This window comes from Pongo pygmaeus, chromosome 3, assembly GCF_028885625.2.
Source record: "Pongo pygmaeus isolate AG05252 chromosome 3, NHGRI_mPonPyg2-v2.0_pri, whole genome shotgun sequence".
Taxonomy (NCBI): Eukaryota; Metazoa; Chordata; class Mammalia; order Primates; family Hominidae; genus Pongo; species Pongo pygmaeus.
This window is the reverse complement of record NC_072376.2, coordinates 112,102,745-112,127,011: the sequence shown is the minus strand read 5'-3', so window position 1 is coordinate 112,127,011 and position 24,267 is coordinate 112,102,745. Positions and strand designations below refer to the sequence as shown.

At 35.7% G+C, this 24,267-nt stretch overlaps 1 protein-coding gene across 3 annotated transcripts in view; it reads right to left on the bottom strand.

Annotated features, from left to right (window-relative positions):
* Nucleotides 1–24,267, bottom strand: part of MTTP (microsomal triglyceride transfer protein) — a 59,398-nt gene that overhangs the window by 13,705 nt on the left and 21,426 nt on the right. For all 3 annotated transcript variants that reach the window (XM_054485417.1, XM_054485418.1, XM_054485419.1), the window contains 9 exons: nucleotides 20,571–20,678; nucleotides 18,985–19,101; nucleotides 18,550–18,689; nucleotides 15,442–15,592; nucleotides 13,105–13,262; nucleotides 9,612–9,780; nucleotides 8,636–8,743; nucleotides 3,380–3,592; nucleotides 1,373–1,584 (listed from right to left, as the gene is read on the bottom strand). In XM_054485417.1, the coding sequence (XP_054341392.1) occupies nucleotides 1,373–1,584; nucleotides 3,380–3,592; nucleotides 8,636–8,743; nucleotides 9,612–9,780; nucleotides 13,105–13,262; nucleotides 15,442–15,592; nucleotides 18,550–18,689; nucleotides 18,985–19,101; nucleotides 20,571–20,678 (1,376 nt within the window). The remainder of the gene's footprint in view (nucleotides 1–1,372; nucleotides 1,585–3,379; nucleotides 3,593–8,635; nucleotides 8,744–9,611; nucleotides 9,781–13,104; nucleotides 13,263–15,441; nucleotides 15,593–18,549; nucleotides 18,690–18,984; nucleotides 19,102–20,570; nucleotides 20,679–24,267) is intronic.

The following is a 24,267-nucleotide window of genomic DNA, read 5'->3' as shown; positions in this document are numbered from 1 at the left end:
CTATCCTCAGATATTCAAAGGGTCTTCTTGTGGATAAATGACTAGACGTATTTTGCTTTGCTCCTGGGATAAAACCAGAGCCAATAGGAAGATTCCAGGTTATACAAAGACATAATGGTGAGAGTCTCTGAACAACACTGGCACAAGTTCCCTCAAAGATGGTGAGCTTCCTGTCATCGGGAGAGGGAAGCAAAGTCTGAATACCACCTGCTGGGAGACTACAGCCCTGCAGTGGACAGATAACAAGCAAGGGAGCCTTTAGTGTTCCTCCCCACTCTAATGTTTTTGGCTTTGAGATTCTGAATCATAACGTTGGTGATATTTTCCTCACAATTTCTAGTCTGTTCTCTACCCCACTGTCTCCTCTTTCCGGTTCCCTGAAATGCTAGAGCCATAAGACAAAGGCAGCAAGTACACCCAGGATCTCCTTCACAGGGTCTCATAAAAGCAAACAAAGAAATGGAGAAGCTAAATGCGTTCAACTAGAAATACATGACTGCAGAGAGATTTGGCTTCTTTTCTCGCTCGCTCACCTGCTCCATTGCTCTTTCCTGAATGTCTTGCTGTTATCTCTGTTCTACTCACACCCCTGTTTCTTACGTCTTCCTTCAGTCTTAGTCCTTGTTTCTCTTTCTTTCAACCTTTTAATGCTGTCTTTTCTCATTTTCTTTCTCTTTATTTTCCACCCTTCCAATCTCTGTGGTGAATGCTTAAATCTGATCTTTCCTGGGGGTAGTGTTCTGCATGTAACTCAGGAAAAATGAAACTTCCTTCTCTGACACTCTAATTCCAGGGAGGAGGCACCTTGGGGGATCCACTTTGCATTTGGGAGGACAGACTTGGTAACTGGAAGGAAGTTAATTCAGCAAGAGTTATAGAGTGATGAACTCTACTGATTGCACTCTTTAAATTTTGAATCATCTTAAAATGTGGGCCGTGCCTAAGATTTTAAACTTAAATGGGAAATTTATTTGATCTGTGATAAATGAGGCTTCAAAAATTCCTAACACTTGAAATGTTACAATGAAAACCATTTGGTAAGAATTTACATTGTTTTGTTGTACTTATTTTTAAAATCCTGTTGAAAATGCAGTTAGCTTTTAAAACATTTGGCAATATACACTTGCCAGACTGAACAAGACATCCCTAGTAAAAATTATACCCAGAGTTCCCACTCATGGACTCATAGTGCCAAAGTGAAGTTGTTTCATCTGGCCCCCTAAATAGCCCTATTATGGGAGATCTGGCACTCTTTTGTTTTATGCAATGTAACCCTGCATAATGACCACATCATTATTATTAGCTACATGGGTACCCCATGAACACACAAATAAGCTTGAATACACAGAGAGACATGTGCAATGTATTATACCTTGCAGGCATTTCAAAACGTAGGATGTCTTGAACAATGGCAAGCATGTATTTATTCATTTCTTGGGGAAGCTCCCCAATAGACAGCAGGATGTTCTTGACGTCCATGTAGGATGGATTGTTATTTAAAATGATAGCAGCCGCAGTAGTGCGCACAGTCTTTTCGTGTACTTTACGGTTTTGGTGGTATATTCTGTTCAAGGTCTTCTTCACCTGTTCATAAGATGTTCAAACTTAGTGCACATCTAGATTTTTTTTAATGGATATTTCAGCAGGAATAGCAGGAATAGTGAGTGTTCATAAAAATATACATGTGTTACTACATTTCCCAGACTCCTTTGTGATTTGGTGGGGGCCATGTGACTAGTTCTGGCTAATGGGCCATGGACAGAATCTATGAGGATCACTTCTAGGCTGAGGCCATTAAGAGCTGGTGGCTTTCTCCATCTCTTTCTTCCATGACTGTAGTGAACTTCAGACCACATACTTCCTTATGCACATTAGGCATAGCATGAGAAATAAACATTTTTTTTGAGGCAGAGTCTCGCTTTGTTGCCCAGGCTGGAGTGCAGTGGCACAATCTCGGCTCACTGCAACCTCTGCCTCCCAGGTTCAAGTGATTCTCCTGCCTCAGCCTCCCAAGTAGCTGTGACTAGAGGCGTGTGCCACCATGCCCAGCTGATTTTTGTATTTTTAGTAGAGATGGGGTTTCACTATGTTGGCCAGTCTGGTCTCAAATTCCTGACCTCGTGATCCATCTGCCTTGGCCTTCTAAAGTGTTGGGATTACAGGTGTCAGCCGCCATGCCTGGCTGAGAAATAAACTTTTAACAAATTGCTGAGATTTTGAGGGACATTTGTTATTGCAGCATAACCTGGTGTTACCTAACTAATATAGAATTTTAAGGATACTACATGGCAATGGGGCTCTGGGGAGGTAGTTATATGAAGTAATGTTTCCTTACAATGAAGTACCTCAGAATCTTCCCATCTCTCTTTTTTTAATTAATAGACTTTTTAAAGAGCAGTTTAGGTTCACAGCAAAATTGAGTGGAAAGTACAGAGAGTTCCCACACACATTTTAACCCTACACACGCACAATCTCCCCTTGTATCAACAACCTGCACCTCAGTGGCACATCTCTTACATTCAATAAACCTACCTGGCACTTCATTATTACCCAAAGTCTGTAGGTTACATTAGGATCCTTTTGTTTTCTAAACAAAACATTAGCATCGAAGAAAACATGCCAAAATAATTGCATTCCATAGCAAGTAACTTCATTGATTATTAGAACTGTCTAAAGATATTCAATGTGTAAGGATCTATATTAAGCATTTATAAATATTTCTTTAATTTCATTTCCCTTTACCTTTTACTAACTCCCTCAAATCTTGGCTTTGCTCTCAGATATGTAGATGTTAAATAAGTCACCCAAGAACAAACAACCAGGGAAGGACAGAGCCAGAGTTTATATGTAGGTCTGTCTTTCTCAAAAGCCTGTGCCCCTAACCATCATGATTTGCAGCCACCAACTTCAACACAAAACTGGTGGGAAGGTGCTTAGCTACAAACTGGAAACACCATTCTCGGCAGATGGTTTATCTTGAGATTTATAGACATTCTCTGCCCTAACAAAGGTTTAATTTAGATGGCTTCCTGAAAAATGTAGTTGTAGTAACAAACAAAGTTATACTTAAACCAGGATATTTCAGTATTGAAAAATGTAACAGCATCTTAAAACTTATAAAAGTACATATATTTCAAAAAAGAATTTGTTTCTTAAAATAAGAGAATATGCTTCAATATTTATGCTTCAGGATATAGGACGTTACCCTGTGAGGATATTTAGAATAGCCTCAAATGCAATTTAAGAGTTATTTTTAAGCAGGAGAGAAGACTATTTGGGGAAAATATAGAGTGACTTGAGCAGAATTTGCATTTGACTCATGTTCAGTATGCTTTTTTTTTTCTTCTGTAAATGTTGCAAATATTCTTGGAGATTTTACCTCATCAGTTATGAAAGGGAGATCATATCTCTGGAGAGCAGTGGTAGCGAGGTGGCTGATGGGCCCTTCTCCTGCTTCTGCATACTTCAGAAGACTTGGGATGCCTTCTGGAAGCAGGGCATTCTTCAAAGCCAGCAGATACATCCTGGTGTCCTCTTTTTTCTCTGCTTTTTCAAGTCCTCCCAGGATTAACTTCTTAGCTTCCACTACTGCCTGAAAAATCATATACCTTAGATATATGCATGACCATACATTGAAGAAGACTTGGGCAAAACTGCCTTTATTCTTGGGTCCAAGAAAGCAACCTACAGTTTTACAAAGTTTTGCATTGGTTGCTTGACTGAGGCACACAGTGGAATAAAAGCAAACAAGTAAAGCCTGATAAAGGTGTTGTGCTTTTTAAAAATAAAAATACATATACTAATACATTCTTAAGAAGCAACGAGTATTATCAACAATGGGCATATTTCGTTTTGAACACATTTTGAATATATAAGGCCACTTTTTAATTTCATTGTGACTGGTTATTCAAAAAACTGCTCATTCACAGAATTGCTAAAGCAACAATTAGATGGAGACTTAGTGTCACCATACACCTTTCCTTAAGTAAGAACTTGGGTGAGACCTCTTAGAGCTCAACCATAAGATCTGGCTCTAAATGTTTTAAAAGTGCTTGTTTTCACTTAATTCCAAATTTAATTAGTGCTGCAATATAGTTCAAAAAATATTTCTTTAGTACCTCCTATGTGGTAGGTACTTTACTATAAGGTACTTTTCAAATATGTTCTATAATCAGAAAAGTTCTTTTGTCCTAGTCTGAGAAAAAGGGGGATTGAGTGTAAGTTAATAGTTTAATGGGAAAGCAAATTAGAAATAGGGACATCTGGGTTCTGGTCTTATATTTGCCACTACATATGTTTTAGAGGCTTCAGTTTCATGTTTAAAATAAAGATTCTTTGGATGACAGAGTCTAGGCTGAAAAAAATTTTTTTTAAGTGAAGGGTTTCAAGATCTAATTCATCCACAAGATTCATAATCTCTGAAATTAGGCTACAAGCACACACAAACACACACACACATACACACACACACACACACACACACACACATGGGGTTGGGGAGAATGGATGATATGGGGAAGAGTGGAGAAGTATTAACAAAAGGCTCCCAACAGAAGGAAAGATGCTAAACATCACACTTAATCAGAGAAGTGACATTTCTCAACTATCAAACTGGTGAAAAATTCAAAAGTTTGCTAACATATTTTGTAGGTGAGACTATGGGGAAATAGGCCTTTTCATAAATTGCTGATGAAAGCCTAAAATGGTACAATTCCTATGGAAGATAATGTGAGAAAAACAAACAGAACTGCTTTTTGACCAGCAACTCTATCCCTGAGGCTACATCTCAACCATAGCAAAAATCTGTGCCTGAGATTTTTCACTTCAGTATTATTTGTAATAGCAAAATAGTGGAAGCCACTTACATGACCATTCACAGGAGATGTTAAATAAAACATAGTCCATAGACACAACGGAGTACTAGGCAGTTGTCAAAAGGAGTGAAAAAGATCTCTATGTAGGCAATATTTTCATGATATATTGTTAAGTGAAAAATGTAAGATACAAAAAGAGTATGTATAGAATGATATATTTTGTGCAAAAAAGTATGTAAATGTGTGAACATCTGTTTACTGTTGCAAAAAGAAACATAGAAAGAAAATTTTTTTTAATCAGTGATTTTGTTTACCTAAAGGAAGTAGGTGAGATTGGGGGAAAAGCATCGAGAAGCGATGAGACCTCTCTGTTAATACTTTTAAAACACAGTTTTGCCTTTTGAACCACATTACTATTTCACATGTTCAAGAAATAAAATTAAATCAACAGGATGGAAAATTATCAAAATTCAATTTAACCAGAAACAAATGAAACTAAATGTCTATCAACTTGATAATATGACTAAACAGAAGAGAATGAAAAAAAATTAATCCAAGTAACTTTTGAGCATAGAACTTTGTGTACATGTGATGGAATATATTCTAAGGACAAAAAGAATGTAAAAGTCTTGAACTTTACTTAGTTTGTTTCTGTAGTAATATCAGTGTAGCAATTCCAAAAATATATTGTGTATGTTTTAGAATTGAGCAGGTGAATCAATATATTGGTGTTCTCGAAAACCACAGTTGTCACAGTGGGAGAAGGAAAATATAATGATGAAATGAGGGAAAAAATAACCCTGTAGTGTTGAATTAGAATTAGAATTAGAGATAGCAGTGGGAACTCACAATTTGGTAAATACATGTATTTTTTTCATTGTAAGAGACTAGCTGCAATGGCACTCAAGTAATAAGAAGTAAAAGTATTTAGAGGTAAAATGTCAGATGTCTGCAATTTACTGTCAAATTATTCAACTAAAATTAGACAGAAAGAGATAAAACAAAGATGAAAATACGTTAACTGATGAATCTAGATGAAAGATATCTGGGTGTTCATGGAATTGTACTATTCTTACAACTTTTCTGTAGGTTTAAATTTTTCAAGTACAAATTCAGTGAAAATAAGGAATTAGGATGCCGGGAGGTCAAAACATAAGCAAAAGACAAACATAAAAATGAAACATGTGGCATAGTACTGGTTGTGCACTTGTCTAGCTGCCATTCAGACTGTCACAGGACAGTAGCTTTTATGCTAGTAAGTTCTAAAAGGCTATAGAACTATACAGAATGGCAGGTTCCTTTTACACAGCATGCATATAGTGTGCCCAGTAGCTACCTTAAATTTGTGCTTATTTAATACAATACATAATTTTCTTTCCTTCTTTTCATATATCTCTTTGATTTGGGCAAAAGGTAGATGAGTGTTTCACAGCGGAAAATTCAAAAGAAAAACTGAACCTTTACTACAGTTGTTCTGTAGTAAATTCACTATGGCCAAATCTCATTATCCTCAAAGATGAAAAAAAAATGTTTGCTCAAAAACATTAACAAAATTGAATGCCAGTGATAGTAGATGGTTTGCAGCTACCTTCAAGAGAATTTTAAAGATGTGATGAGAACCAGGCTGTCCATTATCAGAAGAACTTTAAATTTGATGCTTTGCTCTGTTTCCTTATGCTACATGACTTTCCTAGGTAACCCCAGTCTCTTTCAAGGTTTCAGCCACTCTCTATTTCTGACCATAACTTCTCTCCTGAGCTTCAGGTGAATGTGGACACCTGCCTGTCGGACAACTGAGCCTGGTGACCCAAAGGATTTTGAACTTAACATGGCCGAAACAAACTAATAGCTCTACTCTCCTCCCACCCCCAAACCAGGCGGTATAAACCTTACTTAAGTGGTTGGCATCACCATACACCTGGTAACCTCAACTGAAAGCTTTAGAGTCACCTGGATTCTTATCTCTTTCTCATTTTCCACATCTTATCAGTCACTAAATAAAGTGGCCCTTGAATCTATCTCCTCTCAGCCCTCTGCCCCTACATTAATTCAGACCTTTACTAATTCTTGCCTAGGTTATTGCAAATGCTTCCAGTCAGATCTCACTAACTCTAATCCAGTAAACAATCAGTCCACACATCTTGCTTCTTTCTTAATAAAAAATCTGAGTATGTCATTCATCTGCCTAAAGACTTCACTGTTCTCTTCTTTCTGTGGAATGAAGGCCAGACTCCTTAGCTTGTTATTAATGAAGATCTGGCTCACCTTCCATCTTTTTTCCCATCTTTCCTGTGTCTCCACTGTCACTTATCTGCCCCCAGAAACATACATATTTTATGTTCCAACCCCACAGAATTTCTCACTATTCCGAAGCATACCAGGCCTATTTTGACTTTGGGCCTTTTCATACATTATTGTATGTCTCCTAGAATGTCTTTCATTCCATACTTTGACCTCTTCACTTAAAAACCTCTTCTAGATTAAGTGCAAAAATTGTTATTTTGGTGGAAACTTCTCGAGCACACTCAAACAGAAAACTTTGCTGCATCTTCTGTATTGTCTGAGCACTTTGTTTATATTTCAATATTATTTATTTGTTTATATTTGATAAACAGACTAGGAGTTCTTTGAGGATGGTAGAATATTTTATGTATCTTTATATTTGAGGATTAGCATCATGCCTAGTACACAGTAGATGCTCATTAAATACTGCTGAATAGATCTTTTGATATGTGGGTTTTATCTTTTGCCAAGATATTTAATACACAAATAGCTGAAGTAAATCAACTACTCAAATAATTATGGAAATTGAAAAATATAAGAAGTCATGCTTCCCTAATATAAAAATAATAAATTTAATTTCTGCCAGAACTTAATAAGTTAATACTCAAGCCTTTTCAGTACTACTGGTTTTTAGTGATCTTTTTCATACTTAATGTATATTCTAGTTTTGGCTTGCCTCTTTTGGGACCATTTGGTTTCAAGAACATTTTCCCTACTATTTTTAATAGCAAGCACTTAGTAAGCAAAATGATATATAGTGCTGTCTGAGGTAGAAAAAATGCTGATGGGACACTGGCTGTATAATGTGGACAGAAAAAAAGACTATGTTTTTATATATTTAGCATCTTTATTTGCATTATAGAAAGATGGGCTGTGTTAGACATTAATCTATTTTGGTTTTACATATTTAGTTATACTTAAAAAGTGTTTTTGCTTTTTGCTTTTTAATAAGAAAGACGTGAAAATTGATAATCCACTCAGGCAAGTGGAAAAGCTTTAGATAAATGAAATTGAAAATAAAATATAAAGTTCTCTGTGATTAGAAGTAACTAAATTCCTACTATCAAAACTTAAAACTGGAAACCACACTTACTATATACAAAGTTCTACTCTAGGAGATAGCCTTAGAGTCTAACATTTCTCTGAAAACAAGAAGTATATCATACACACCATTTAAAACTGAGTACACAGTGGGCACTCAATAAAGTATATGGGTAGGGAGGTTATTGTACTATTCACTTTTTAGCAAGTCTTTATTAAATATTATCTATGTACCAGGAACTGGTGAGCAATTGGTGTTGAAAAAAACTGAGATCCATTTCTTCATGGAACTTACATTCTAGTGAAATAGAAATATACAATAAACATAATAAACGACTGAATTTTAATATATGTTAGATGGCAAAAATTGCTATGCAAATAAGGTAAGTAGAATAGAGTAAAGAGAATTAGGAGTGCCAATAGTAGGCAGCATGGTGAGTATCAAATAGGACGACGGTGTAGAATGATGAAATACATGAGATTGGATTTGCACTTACTTTGAGTTTGCAGCCTTCATTCTGACACAACTTTCTGACAAGTGTCCCAATGATGATCACAACAGTTTCTCTGATGTCACTGCTACCAATAGAACCTTTGAACTTACTCTATTAACCAAACAGGGATAAAATAGGTTACCAAGACATTTAAATATTTCCAAGGAACACTTTTAGTTAAAAAATAAATACATACTTGGGAAAGTATTTTTATGTTTCTAGATTGCAAACTCAGAATTTTGCTTTTGAGACACTTACACATTTGCTATCTAGCTTTGAATTGAAGAGTTAATGCCCTTTTCAGGGATTTTTAACCTGTGATACAGGGAATTCTTAACCCTGGAAGTTTATGGATTGGATTCATGGGGTCAATGAACAAAACAAAAAAAAAAAGGTCGGGGGGAGGGTTATAAAATTTTATGTATGAGTAGAAAGGGGCCTCATCACTTTTATCAGATTCTCAATGGGTACATTTTCCGTAAAGATTATGAACTATTCCACTAGATCATAGGTAGACAAGTGCAATTAAACAGATAACATTCTTGGACACAAGAGAAGTCTAGCTTTTGTTTTCAACATAAATCTTTAACAGCAGAACTGTATCTCTTCAATGTAGGTGTATTAAATATCATGAGAATTTCTGAAGTCAAAACAAATCTTGTAAAATTGATTACTGAAGCTTAACCTAGATTTCTCCCCTCTGAAATTCTGTCCTATGCTATATAACATGATAGGTGAACACAATCTTTAAATTTCCATATAGTTAATACCATTTACTGAAATTGCGAATAAGGCACTAACTGAAATAATTTATTGTACAGTTAATAATTAGTGGATAGAAAATACCCCAATTTGAATATGAATACTCAGAAGTCTCTAGTTGATAGCCTTCATTCAGATCTAAGAAAGTTTTAATTACTGTTAATATTCTTAAGAAGTTTTATGGGAGTTGAGGGTCTTTATTTTCTATTTGACTTACAATGAGGGCTCTCAGGAGTTCTTCATTGGGATGAGAAGCAAATCCACAGGCATAGAGAAACCTCTCCTGGAGGATAATGCTGGTGTCACTTTTGAAATCCAAAAAGTCCAAAATGGCTTCTAATGAGTCTGAGGTCTGAGCAGATGTGACAGCATCCACCAGCTGAGGTCTATAAAAAAAGGCATAATCATGGTTATCAATGTTTAGGGGAAGGAATACTTAAAAATCTCTACCATTCACAGAGTCTCTATTGGTTTGAGTTTTCTCAAGAAGTGATTTTTTTTTAATTTGAACAAATGAAAAAATGATTAAGACTTTCTCAAAAAGACCCCTCCCCATTTTATTTTAATTTTCTCCTTGAACGCCCCTCTCTCTCACTCAAACAATGTATACTCAGAATATACAAACTAATTTTACTATATTAACCTAAGCCAAGTATAATTTGGAGATTTGTAAGTAAAAATTATATAAATACAACTATAAAGTAAGTTCGAATTCTTTCCTATATGAGTAATACATAAAAGCTATGGGTCCCCAGATTTATTCTCTTTCTTTAATTAGCTTTGCAAACACACATATTTCAGAAGTGCCTAATTGAACTAAAGCAGTATTGTTTGATGGAAAATCCTTGAACCTTAAATCCAAGGGGAAATGTTTTCCTCTTTTTAAAAATAAAAAAACACCATAGTATAGTTCTATGTTTAACCACAATGAATATGTGTGAACAGAATGGAATCCCTACAGGAAAACTCTAGTTATATATTCTAGTCATCAAAAATCTTTGGTTTTTTGAGCCTGGGACGGTAAAACTTCTAAAAGTAGTTGTCATACTAATGAACACATGTATGTAAATATTACATACTACATCTATATAAGCACACCAGACCATATGACATGTGCTTAGTAGTTTATACTTTTAAAAAATGATATACTTGTACTATTTTAATCATAACAAAAAACTAGTGAATTAAGCTTAGATAACTAGAAGACATAATACTTATTGAGTTTATATTGTGCAAGCACTGTACTAAAAATTTTATGTGTCTAACCTCTCTTTAAGTTCTTCATCTGTAAAATGAAGCTAAAGTAGTATTTACCTCAGGATTGTTGGGAGGTTTAAATTATGTTATCTCTGTAAAACATTCAGAATAGTGCTTGACATATAGTAAGTGATTGATAAATATTAGCTGTTATTAGTACTACCACCTCATTTAATCCACTGAACATCCCTGTCAGTTTAATATTAATATTCCCCTGTACATGCTAGGAAACAGACGCAGATATACCTAGTCATTTGTTCAAGGTCACATAGCTGGTAAATGGCATTGCTGGGATTGAAACCTAGGTTTTTCTGACTCTGGGGTCCCTGGTTTCTTAATTACATTGGTGTTTCTCAAAGTGTTTTCCATGTTAACACTAGTCTTACAAAATGCTTTAAGAAAAGGGATTTTCAGGATCGTGTGTTTTAGAAAATATTCAAAACTTACCAGAATATTATCTGATTAAAGATACTAAAAAATTCTGCAACAGAGAGAAATTAACAAGGTTTCATCCAGTTTTACAAACTCAGTTGCTCACAGAATCTTTTCCTTTTTGCATACCTGTTATCTTCCTGCAAATTACAGGAGACAGCATATAGGCTCTTTGGGAAATGTTACATTCCACCACCCTGCCTCTCACTATCCTACAGTAAGTAGAAAGAATTATTATCCCTATTTTACAGATGTTGAAAGTAAGGCTCAGAGAAGCCAAATATAAAAGACTTCCTTGGCCATGTGCGGTGGCTCATGCCTGTAATCCCAGCACTTTGGGAGGCCGAGGTGGGTGGATCACCTGAGGTCGGGAGTTTGAGACCACCCTGACCAACATGGAAAAACCCCATCTCTACTAAAAATACAAAATTAGCTGGGTGTGGTGGCACATGCCTGTAATCCCAGCTACTCGGGAGGCTGAGGCAGGAGAATTGCTTGAACCCTGAAGATGGAGGTTGTGGTGAGCCAAGATTGCGCCATTGCACTCCAGCCTGGGCAACAAGAGCAAAACACTGTCTCAAAAAAAAAAAAAAAAAAAGACTTCCTTGAAGGGTATACTGTTATTGGAGGTCAGAATTTAAACTAGATTTTCTGATTTTAGTTCATCTTAGTATCCTTTCTATTACACTACACTACATGTTTGTTGCATGTTATATGGTTCAATATTGTATAAATAATGATTTAGAAAATACATCATGCAGTCCTCCAAATTATTGCTGCCTTAAGATTTTTAGGATACAGATAATGCTAATAAGGTTTAGTGTAATCTCTATTCTAAATTAATACCTAATTATTCCACTTTTATTCTCAGTAATGTCTGCCTTTAATGTTAAGACAATGCCTATGTACTTTGAGAGTGGTAAAATTTTTAAAGAATCTTAAAAATATAAAAAATAATGTTAAGACAAGTCCCTCTACCAATATATTTTAACATGCTGTAATTAAAACAGAGCCTGATAATTTATGATTTTGCTTCTTTTTCAATTTTTGATTTATTTACTTTTGAAGAGAATAACCAAATTTGATTAGTCATTTGGAATTCCTATCGATTTTTTAATGTCCTTAAGGCAAGTAAGTAAATGCAATTGAGCATAAACAGACTTTTCAGAAAAAAGCTGAAATTTTCCTCCTGTTGGGGAATTCAGTTCTTTGAACTCAGTGACTGCTACTGCTGTGTGCGTGTGTGTAACTTGGCTAATTTCCACTTTTGTTAAAGACTGTTTTTCACTGTTTGTCAAATTAATTGGGCCTTGTTCTATATCATCAATTAGGATAATTGGTATCATAAGCTCAATTTGTATATATACACAAATTCTGTATTATAGACTAAAAATACATTCTATTTAGAAACAGATGCAATGTTTTGGGGAAAGAATTAAGTCAACTCTGTTTATTACACATGTAAAATGGATCATAGTTTCACCAAATATTAAGTAATGTATGGATTTATTTTCTCCAGATTCTTTTCACCATTCGCCTCAGTTCTCAATTTTTCTACATAAAACATAGTTTCAACTGGCTGTTTAGTGAAATCACATTTTCAACTGAAGAAGTCAAACCTTTTTTGTTGTTTTCTTTTAAATGAACTCAAGTCTGTTCAGGTGTCAATTAACAGCATGAGGAACACAATTTCAAAAACAGCGAGGCAGCACATGCCCCACGATGTCACGATGAAGCCCGGCCTTCACTTATCTATGTACCAATCTAGTCCTGATTTAAACTCAAAAACACAACAACATGTTTATTCCAAGTCCCTGCTGAAAATCTGCTATTGTATTTCTGGTCAAGTGACCATTAAATTACTGCACTGTGGCATAACTGTTGAATGAAAATATAGTACAAGAAAATAATTGTTTTGGAGGTAGGGAAGTTGGTTTAAAAGGGGTCTTTCTTACTTCAAAAAACCAACAATCCAGAAATGTTTCTGACAGACAGCCCCACACAAAAGTTGGGGAACTTACAATATTTCCTTGTTTTCCATCTTTAGGATTTGAAGGATCTCTTCTTTCTTCGCAGTCCTGAGGTGCTGAATGAAGGCCAGGAAGTTTCTGACAGCCTCGGCCTTGGAGAGGTTGTCAGGCTGCAGGTATTTTCTGGTGGACTGCCAGTGCTCTGAGAGCTGCAAAACATAAACTGCAGGCTCATACCCCACTCATAACTGTGAACATCCACATTTACAAAGGGTGTTCTCCCAGGAATAAAATGTCCCTTGTGTCTGAAGCAAAAGCAGCTTTTTGTACCTTACCTCAATACACATGACAGTTCCCTGCCCATATCATACCCCTGGGACTTCCACCCACTCTGTGTACCATTGCTCTGTAGGGGGACTGTTTTTGTCTATTCATATTTAGCTTGAAGATCCTAGGGCAATAATTAACTGGTTTCTGGGTATATAGGTCATTTCATGGCTACACCAAGGGAATTGTATCCGAGGCCAGGCTTTGACTAACATAGTGCAATTTAAATAGTGCAGAACTTTAATTAACAGTAAAATATTTCAGAGATAAAATAATGAGAACTGCTGAAGAATTGCATCACGTTTCTAACTTACCTGCACCTCACTGAAAATCAATTTTCCGGTGAGCTCTGTAGTCTCTTTATTTTATTATTTGTACGAAATTCAATGTTTTGCTGTTACTAAGGTCTGAATTATTCATTTCTTATATCTATGTTTTTTAGAGTAGCATTTAGATAAAGGCAATTCTCACACACACTAAGTTATTCTATTGTAGTTTTAAAAATAGTATTAGGTTGTCACAAAAGTAATGGCAAAAAACACAATTACTTTTGCAACAACCTAATAAATAGTTCTAATTAACAGCATCTCTTGGCTTTGAAACTAACTGAAGAACTTATTTTTCATACTTTACTACTTTCCCCCCTAGTTTTATGAAATACTACCAGTGACTACTAACTCTCTAACTCTATAGTAATAACTTGCTGCCAGTTTTTAAATTATTCATTACTTCTAATAGGCAATGGATCCTTTTTTTTCTCTTTTTCAAGTGCCTTTTAGCTATCTAATCTTAAGAAGATATTCCAAGTGAAATTCCAGCTGCACTTAGCTAAAGATTTACTGGGTCATTTCTGAAGGCAGAGAGCATATCGATATGAATTCAGGTGTTTTTGTTTTTGTTTTACTTTAAAGAGCTGAAATAGAATTTACAAAAGCAAATTTGGAATTTGGAATTCCAAATTTGGAAAAGCAAATTCCTCAACGACATAAATAAATCCTTTTCTATAATAATTAAGAAATAATTATCAAAAATCTTAGATGGTTCATAATGTTTAATATCTATGGGAGAGAAATTAATAGTGCAGAGCATAAGAAAAGATTAGTTTTATTAGCCACCTTCCTAAATAATTTCCATCTCATACAGCATTAGAAAGTTACATTAGAACATTAAATGACATATGAAAAAAAAACAGGTAAAAGAAGAAACAATGTTTGAAAATGATGATTTTGTGTTAAAATGTTTCGTTTTTCCTCTAACTCAATTTCAGAAACCAATAAGCAATTACTGTCTTGTACTTTAAGCAAATTATGGTATTACATCTTGATGATTTCACTTTTCTGAACACCAGTAATATTGAAGGAAAGAGCATCTCCCTATAGTTACACACAGAGCATGAAGCCAATGGTTTGCTCTTCTGACAAGAGATTACAGATAAGGAAATGCTAGATGGTAAGTCATTTCTCTGAATGTATATCATAACTGATTCATGCAATAAAAGGAAAATTTTCTTTGTTGGATTAAAAATGTTACAAGATGATCTACACTTTGCCCCGGGGATGAGATATCGCATTTCTGACAGGAATTGTAGGGGAAACTGGGGTAAATAAATGTTTCCTAATTTACGCAAAGATCCTGGTATCCTTTTTCAGTCCTTGCAGCAATAATCAGAACACTGAGGCCAGTAAAGTATGTCACCTGTGGACAAATAACTATTATGTGACAGAACTTTCAAGGTTCAGCCTTTGTCCACATTCTTGATACCATATGTTTCCCCCTAACTTCATTAAGACCTCTATCCTCCCTGAATTCTAGATGTGACTTATTAAAGGCTGCCCTTAAGTTATAACACTTTTTGAGAGGAATGAATGGTAACTATTTGTTAATTATTGATGTGTCATGCACCATGTCAGGTGCATATTGTGAGACTGTTGTCATCACAACTCTGTGGTAGCTGGTAGTTCTTTAGAAACTGTCTTCATTGAATGAGTTGATGCTTTCACTGGAGACAAAATGAAAACAGAGTCTGATGTCATGATTATTCCCATATTTGTCTGCACTTACAGAAGGACATCCTTTACACTGGCTCTGGAAGACCTGCCCCACAATGGGAATGGCCGTGTACTTTGAATCAACTGCTTTGATTATGGCTGCAGCCTGCTTTCCAGACATCAGTCTTGGGCCTGCTTCGGTTGTCTTCAGCTCTAATTTCTGCCTGCATAATACCAAAGGGAAATGCTATATTATAATCATTCTTTTGAGTGAACAAGATACTAATTGCCATTCTTTTGGGAAACAAGATAGTAATTTATTCAAGTTGTATATAGCCATGTCTTTCAAACTGTGATATCTCCAGAGGTAACTGAAAGCTCATTATGAAGTCTTTCTGGAGCAACAATTATATCAAAAGATTTGAAAATTTAAGTTTGGATTTTCAAAATATTACGTCAACAGTATACAGGGAAGAAAAATTGCCTGGATGATGAATAAGATATGCAATGTCAGCTCTTTTGAATTTAGCCCAGCTTTCTGAAAATGGTATCGTCAATACAACCACGTGTTACTTATTAACCAAGACAGCTAGAAAATCTTATTTTCCAAAAATAGTCTCAACTATATTTTTGTCTGACATGCTCTTCCAGAACCTGTCTGTCATCAAAAGGTAGGGTCTACATCCCTCTCCTTGAACCTGGGTAGGACTCTGTGACTGCCTCAACTAATAGAGGAGACTGAAAGTAACACTGTGTGATCTCTAAGGCTATGTCTTAAAAGAGAATTCAGCTTTTCTCTGGCACACTATCAGTACATGTGCTTCAGAGCCTTGAGCTACTACATAAGAAGTCTGACATGAAGCTGCAATGCTGAGAGGCCACAGGGAAATAAAGATAGTTGCATGAGGAGCCTCAAATGTTTGAGTCTTTCCAGCCCATGCACCAGATACATGGGGGAACAACCTTTGAATAGTTTGACTGTCTGAAGCTACATAATAGATGCCTAGCAAGGCCAAGGCAAGCCTGTAAATTATGACAGAGAACAGTACAGTGATTGTTGCATTTTATACCACTAAATCTGGGGTTGTTACATAGCAATGGAAATCTCATAGGCCTGATAAGTTATTTAAAATATTTATTTTATATGAAAATATAATAACACACTATAGATATACCAGTAGTAGATGAAGTAGAATGCAAAATTCTATTCCAGATGAGACTTCTATAAAATTTCAAGCATTTTAATGAGGCATTTTTACTACTATTTCGCATCTATTTGTTGCTAATATTAGAGCTATTCCAGAGAAATTTTTTGAGAAGCAATGGCATAAGGTATAACACATTCACTGCTAGAAAACATTGTTTTCTGAATTAAAATCTGAAAATAACAGAAACTCTAAGATTTAAAATTCTAGTTCTTAATCCTATTAGAACAATTCTGTCCAGAGAATGGTCTTCAAATGATAAACAGGCCTAAATATTTAAGTTGCATAAGTCATATCAAAAATTTTGTCACATCTCTTTACTATGGAACTTTTTATGTTTTTTAACAACAATATATTTTTTAAAACTCTTAAAGAGAAAAATTACAAATGCTACCACTTCTTTACCTTAACATTAAAAACATTTGACAGAGAAATTAGAAAATGAACTAGAATGAATCAAGTAGTTTGTCTTCTTAAAACTTAAAACCTGTTCAATAAATAATTGATTTTTCATACAATTTTATTTAAAAAGTAATTATTTACCACGTGCCGTGATTTGTTGTAGATGATGTAAAAAATAAAGATGAACAAGATATAATCACTATTTTCAAGGAGCTCACAGTTGAAATGAGGAAGCACAATAAATACAGTCATGTGCTGCACAAGGACATTTTGGTCAATGATGGACCCATGTACGAAGGTAGTCCCACAAGGCTATGAAGCTGAAACATTCCTCTTGCCTAGTGACATCATAGCTGTCCTATCATCACAGTGCAAAGCATTACTCACGTGTTTTTGTCGATGCTGGTGGTAACACACCTACTGTGCTACTGTTATATAAAAGTATAGCACATGCAGTTATGTACAATACATACTTGATAATGATGACAAATGACTATTACTGATTTCTGTATTTATTATACCATACATTTTATTATTATTTTAGAGTGTACTTCTTCTACTTATTAAAAAAATTAACTGTAAGACAGCCTCAGGCAGGTTCTTCAGGAGCTATTCCAGAAGAAGGCATTGTTATCAGAGGAAGTGACAGTTCTATGTATGTTATTGCACCTGAAGACCTTTCAGTGAGACAACATTTGGAGGTTGTAAGTGCCTTCCACTGAAGGAAGACAGTGATATTGATGATCCTGACCTTGTGTAGGCCTAGGCTAATATATATGTTTATGTCTTAATTTTTAACCAGAAATTTTTAAAAGTAAAAAATAAAAATAAAAAATTTAAAAATAGAAAAAAGCTTATAGAATACAGATTTAAAGAAAAAATATTTTTGTACATCTGTACAATGTGTTTTAAACTATGTGTTATTACAGAGCAGTTCAAAAGTTAACAAAAATTAAAAAGTTTTTAATGTAAAAATGTTACAGTAAGCTAAGGTTAATTTTTGATGGAGGAAAAAAGTTTTTTAGAAATTCAGTGTAGCATAAGTGTACAGTGTTTATAAAGTCTACAGTAGTGTATAGTGATGTCCTAGTCTATGACATTCACTCAGTGCTCATTTGGTGATTCATCCAGAGCAACTTTCAGCCCTGCAAATTTCATTTATGTACCTTTTATAAATAAAGGTACACCTACATAGTATCTTTTATACTGTATTTTTTTGCTGACTTTTTCTATGTTTAGATACGCAAAAACTTGCCATTGTGTTTAATTGTCTACAGTATGCAGTACAGCAATATGCTATACAGGTTTGTAGCCTAGGAGCAATAGGCTATACCATATAATGTAGTGTAGGCTATGCCATCTAAGTTTGTGTATGTATACTCTATGATGTTTGCACAGTGATGAAATTGCCTAACAATGCATTTCTCAGAACTTATTCCCATTGTTAAGCAATGCATGACTACACACACACACACACACACACACACAAACACAAACACAGATCTATTTACAAATCAAGTATAATAATATAACAAAGAATAGCAAAGAAAATAAAAATTTTAGCATTATCTTACTTTGATACTATTTTCCCCTTAATGGTTTGTAGGAAATTCAGTCCAAAAGTGTGTGTTTCTTCAGCAAGCACAGCTATAACAAAGCTGTCTTCTATCTTATAGGTGGTGACAGATGTAGCTTTTGAACTGACACCCAAGACCTAAATAAATAAATAGCCATCTTTACAACAAGTAATCATCGTTTAAATTATCGAATCAAGTCAAATAGCAAACTGTCTTTCAGTCTACAAACAGCTTCCCCATTACACCCATCCCTCATTACTAACACCTACAACTTATTGAAATGGGTCTATTCATTACATATGTGTGAATTTGTAGCCTAAACTGAAAATTACAAATGTTTCAAAATTCTATTTCTACTTTATTTTTCTATTACATTAATCTCTACAAAATATAATTATTTGAATGCCTCAAAGAAAGTGACATCTATCATACCTGATTTGGGGTCGTAAATCCAGACCTCGCTATTTTGCATGAATCCAAGGCCTTAATTTTGATCACTTTGTCTTGATGAGCCTGGTAGGTCACTTTACAATTTCCAGAGATATCTACCTAAAAAGAAAGGCAAGGGCATAATGCTTGGGATTCCTTGTGGGCCATTTGAATTCTAATGAGAAGTGGCTTGAAAATTGAGGTCTCTAATAGGCCATAGGGGACTTTTTTTCTCCCCCAGGATGATAAAATACAAAGACAAGAACAAGGTTTCTGGTAGCTCGTTGATTCCCTCCCATTCTCTTTGGTTGAGTGTCTTAATAGCACCTTCTCATTTTTTTCACGAATAATGTGGGATTTCCTACTTCTCTCTAAATCCAATTAAAGTTAGACAAATGGCCAGTAATAATTGAAACTTCGGATAAATGGGTAATTCTGTGGCAAGGGAGTTGATTGTTAATCCTGTATCTAGATTGTGTGTGTGTGTGGTGTGTGTTTGTGTAACTTCAACTAGCTGAACATGATTAGAAATTCTTAAAATCCTGTGGGATTAATTAAAATCCGGTGGGATTAACTCAAATCATCATTAGCTACATCATCAGTTTGAGTTTAGGCAAATGTATCCCAATACAGACTCTGTCAAGCTTCTCTGAGCTTTTTCCTGGGGCCTCTGCCAGCATCACAGAAGCAGAGGTCTCTTTTCTAGCAAGCTAACCAACGTTCTTTTGGTCCAACCCTACCATCAGATTTTTGACCCACTCATAGGCTGGTTGAATTCAGTCTAAGAAACTTGGACTCCAGCCTTGACTCCAGGTATGATACTGGAAGATCCACCTAACTTCTCTAGTTTCTTCTTTTGCAAAATGAACAGTGTTGGTATAGACCAGTGGTTCCCTACATTGACAATGCATCCAAATAATCCACAAAGACTGTTAAAATACAGATGTTTGACCAAGCGCGGTGACTCATGCTTGTAATCCCAGCACTTTGGGAGGCCAAGGCGGGTGGATCATCTGAGGTCAGGAGTTCAATACCAGCCTGGCCGACATGGTGAAAGACTATCTCTACTAAAAATACAAGCTGGGCATGGTGGCACACACCTGTAATCCCAGCTACTTGGGAGGGTGAGGCAGGAGAATCACTTGAACCTGGGAGGCAGAGGTTGCAGTGAGCCGAGATTGTGCCATTGCACTCCAGCCTGGGCCACAGAGTGAGATTCCATCTCAAAAAAAAAAGATGTTCAGGTCCTCTCCGATCTACTGAATTAGAATCTCTGGGATGAATATAGGGAATCTATATTTGTAACAAGCCCCTCCATGGTACAGTCATGCACAGTGATGTCTGGGAACCACTGGAATGATCCCCACGAAGCTCCTTTAGTATAAATATTTCTAATTCTCTCTACCTTGTAATTAATTAACAAAACATTGGGATAAATGGCAATTGTTTCACAGGCAAATGCGACTTCACTACACAACTCACCTTTTCTGAGCATTACCTTAGTAGTAACTCTTCTACTGAAATTGTGTAAGTAGAAATCCTTACAAACTTTATTGAGATGCTGAATCCTTAATAATATTGGTAAGTACCTCATTGGTGGTTCCAGAGCTTAACTGTGTCTGAAATAGGCTAGCCAGGCCTCTCTTGATATTTTCTATGGCCACTGCTTCATTTTGATACGAGTAGAACTCTTTGACCTGGTGGGGAGAGGGGAACAGAACACAAATGAAGCAAAAATGCATCATTTATCAGATTTAAATAAGTGTCAGGCAAGGTCAGATTCTTACCTGTATTAATCCTGGGAGAAAGAGATCTGACACTCCAAATCTGGAATTTCCTTTTTGTGAAAAGAAGCTATTTAAATCTCTGAGACCATCAGAATATGAAGTTTAGGGAGACTGATAATGAAGGCTCTTGCATGATGGGCACAGCATTAGGAAAGAGCACTGATATAGGCTGGGAGCCTCATGAAAACAAGGATGGCCCAGGGAAGAGAAATGATGAACATTCTGTTTGAACATGTCAGCATGTTCTCTACCTGTAACAGTGCTTGAAACAAAAAACAACTAAGGTTTAAAATAATAGCAAATAAAAAGGTTCTTGGACAAAAATGGCAATCACTACCTTTGAGATTCCTGAGATGGCACAGCCTTTATGGGCTATTGCAAGGCCCCAGGCATGGCCATAATACCCATGGTCAACATTTCACAGGGGCAATGTTTTCCACCCTCCAGAGCATTTATGTTGGTATTGGGTAAATATATATATATATATATATGTGTGTGTGTGTGTGTGTGTGTGTATACATATATATTCAGAAGGCAGGAAAATTTGAGGTTGAGATTGCTACTGCTGCATAACCTGCCCCAGGCACTGCTTTGAGGTTTCCATCAAAAGGCAGAGAAAGGAGGTTGAAATGAGGAGGGTGACTATGATTTGGCAGGAATAGTAAGCCACTTAGCTTTGTTTTATCATCTTTGATATTTATAGGCACAGAGATGATAAGTGTCTTTTGCCATTTTGATAATTTAACTAATGTTTAAGAAACAAGGATAAAAGTACAAAGCGAATTTAATGGAAATCACCTTGCTGGTTTTCACCCTGTAGACTTGATACACATCACACAATTTAGAAATAGAGGATAGATACATGTTCCCTGTAAAAATTCCCAAGGTCTAAGATAATTATAGCTGAGCATTTCTACCAGAAATATCCTGAATGCCTTCCTAGTACTCTTTAAAACCAACCATAGCTTCTAAAGTAAAACATAAAGCTCAATAGCTATGCAATGAATCCAAATAATACCAAGCTCAGTAATTTAGTCTACATGAAAACTCTCTTGTGCCTTAGAAGAAGAGAATACTTTTCCTGAATTATCCAAACAAGTGTCTCAAATCTCTATTTTTACTTCCTACATATACTCTGCCTAGTGATAGATTTACTAGGTACTTTATCTGGCAATCAGTTTTAGTCATTAGACTGCACTAACCTATAAATGTTGGAATAGTGTTTGTCCTACTTAGAAAGGAACTGGAATAATGACCTCAGTGTCTGAAAATTCACAGTGTCATATTCTCAAACAAATCACTGGCAATATCTCAGACCCAAGCCTGAGTTTCTGAAGTTCTATTTTGTAACCTGTATCTCCTTCCTCTAATAATCACAGTGTAATTTCCTTTTCAAATATTTGGAAGTGTATCTCCAGATATCATGACCATTAGAAGTTCATAACTAGGTTGCCCCAAAATAGTCAGAAGTGTTCACTCAGTGGCAATGCACACATGTCTATATGGCCCATGTCTTTTTGGTATGAACCTTAAATACTTTAGAAAGCAAGATCTCCTAAGTGGGAAAAATACCAGTATTGTCACCACTATGTCACTTTCCTTCCAGGCTACAAAATGTACCTGAGCTATTTTTAAAGTTTTACCTAAAAGGTAAGGAAACCCAGTTCTTGGATTTAATCTTTGGACTGTGCATAAGGTTCAGTGCTTATCTGTTACTGACCCACTGTAATGGATCAAGTTTTGATCTTGACCTCTGGATCCCTTAGAAAATGGTGTTAGAGCCCTTTTTCCCTCCTGGCAGGCTGAATGATAGATATAAACTGTGAGACACAAAGAAAAAAGTTTTTTTCATCCTTTCTATTAGTTTTTATTGCTTCCCCAGAACTAGAAAAATGAACACATCTCTTTTTCTTTTATGTGACTGCTACTTCTAGGGCCTAAATTTTGTTTCTTTAGTGTAGACTGATGAGATCCAAAGTGAAGATAGTACTGATATCCATACCAGCTAAATGTCAAAACTGTTAGAATTGAGCTGCCTTGCAATCATTTAAAAAATAATAATTTGAAATCAGAATTTTGCAGTTCAAGCCACATGGCTGTCACAGCAATAATCTTAAATTTATTATTTCACAACAGGAACTGAGTACGTTTTATTATACTCAGGCCATAAAGTTGATTACTTCATTCAGGAATGAAATTAGTTCTGAACATCCAAGAGCACAGGGTTCTTATCTAAATTCACAGTACTCAGAGTTTCCAAAGAACAGCAGCAGGTACGACCTGGTTACAAACGAAGTCTTTAACCCAAGGAAACCACAGCTAGAGGGAGACTGGGTAAAATGGCTGGGAAGGTGGTGCAGTGCCTCTTCCAGCCAAATATGAGGGGCCGGTTTCCTCTTGAAATAGGTAGGCATCATTCACATTGTTTTTTCCTTAGGAAGAAGATGCCTTTCTCCCCACCTTCCTTTACATTTATTTTAAGAATAAGAGGAGACTAAATTCCATTAAGTGGCCAAACAATAAAAATAATAAAAAGAATCCCAGCAAACAAAGATTAGTAATTTTATCTTTGATATCTATCTAAGACAGAGCATGTCTAGGAAATGACACACTGGAGAACAAACAAGTAAAGAAATATACAACAAATTTCAGAAGGACTTTCAAGATGTCGCATTTCTTGTGGCAGTTCAGTGTGTGTACAAGAGCCATGCTGATTTAGAGAGCAAATCAATGCCTGGAAACAATACAAAATAAAGGTCTGACTCAGCAGCCACGTGGCTAATTTAATCAACACAAAGCCAAAACCAGAAATGGAAATCTGGTAATTATCCAGTTAATTGGAGCAGCATTTCAGGCCAAAAAAAGAATCCATGGTATAACTTGAGGCATCTTTCACTCGTTAGCATTAATCAACTTAATCAGATAACTGTCACGTTTACAACTTAATGATTTGTAGACAAAACTAGAGTCATGCCCACTTATGTAGGGAAGATGAGTGGGCATGGAAAAAAGAAGATGTGCAATGAATATGTATCTAAGTATTTTAATGGACTCTCTTTTAAAATGTAAACATGAGAGCCTCAGAAGGGAAAGGGAGACAGGGGGAGGTCCGGAAGGACAAAAATTACATGCTGATGAGCATCCTTGAAATCTCAGAAACTTCAGGGAGCACAACTTAATTTGAGCCTATGGTAGAAAATGCTCTCTAAGAAAATAGCCTGTCCATAGCCTTACTCTGCCTGTCCATAATTTCTCTCATAGTAAACTGAAATGATAATTTAAGTAATGATCTTTCTGACAGTGAAATGGCCAAAACTTCCTGTTGGCTTCTTAGTCCTCATTGTTAAGTTTTTTTCCAACAAATATTTTATTATATACTTGAAAGATACGATGATGTACTTTAACCTGTGGTTACAGTAAATCATCGCAAATCATAGCTCCTCTAGAATTGGCCCATTGCAGTTACTAAAATAATGATGTGGCAGTTCCATCCCAGCCT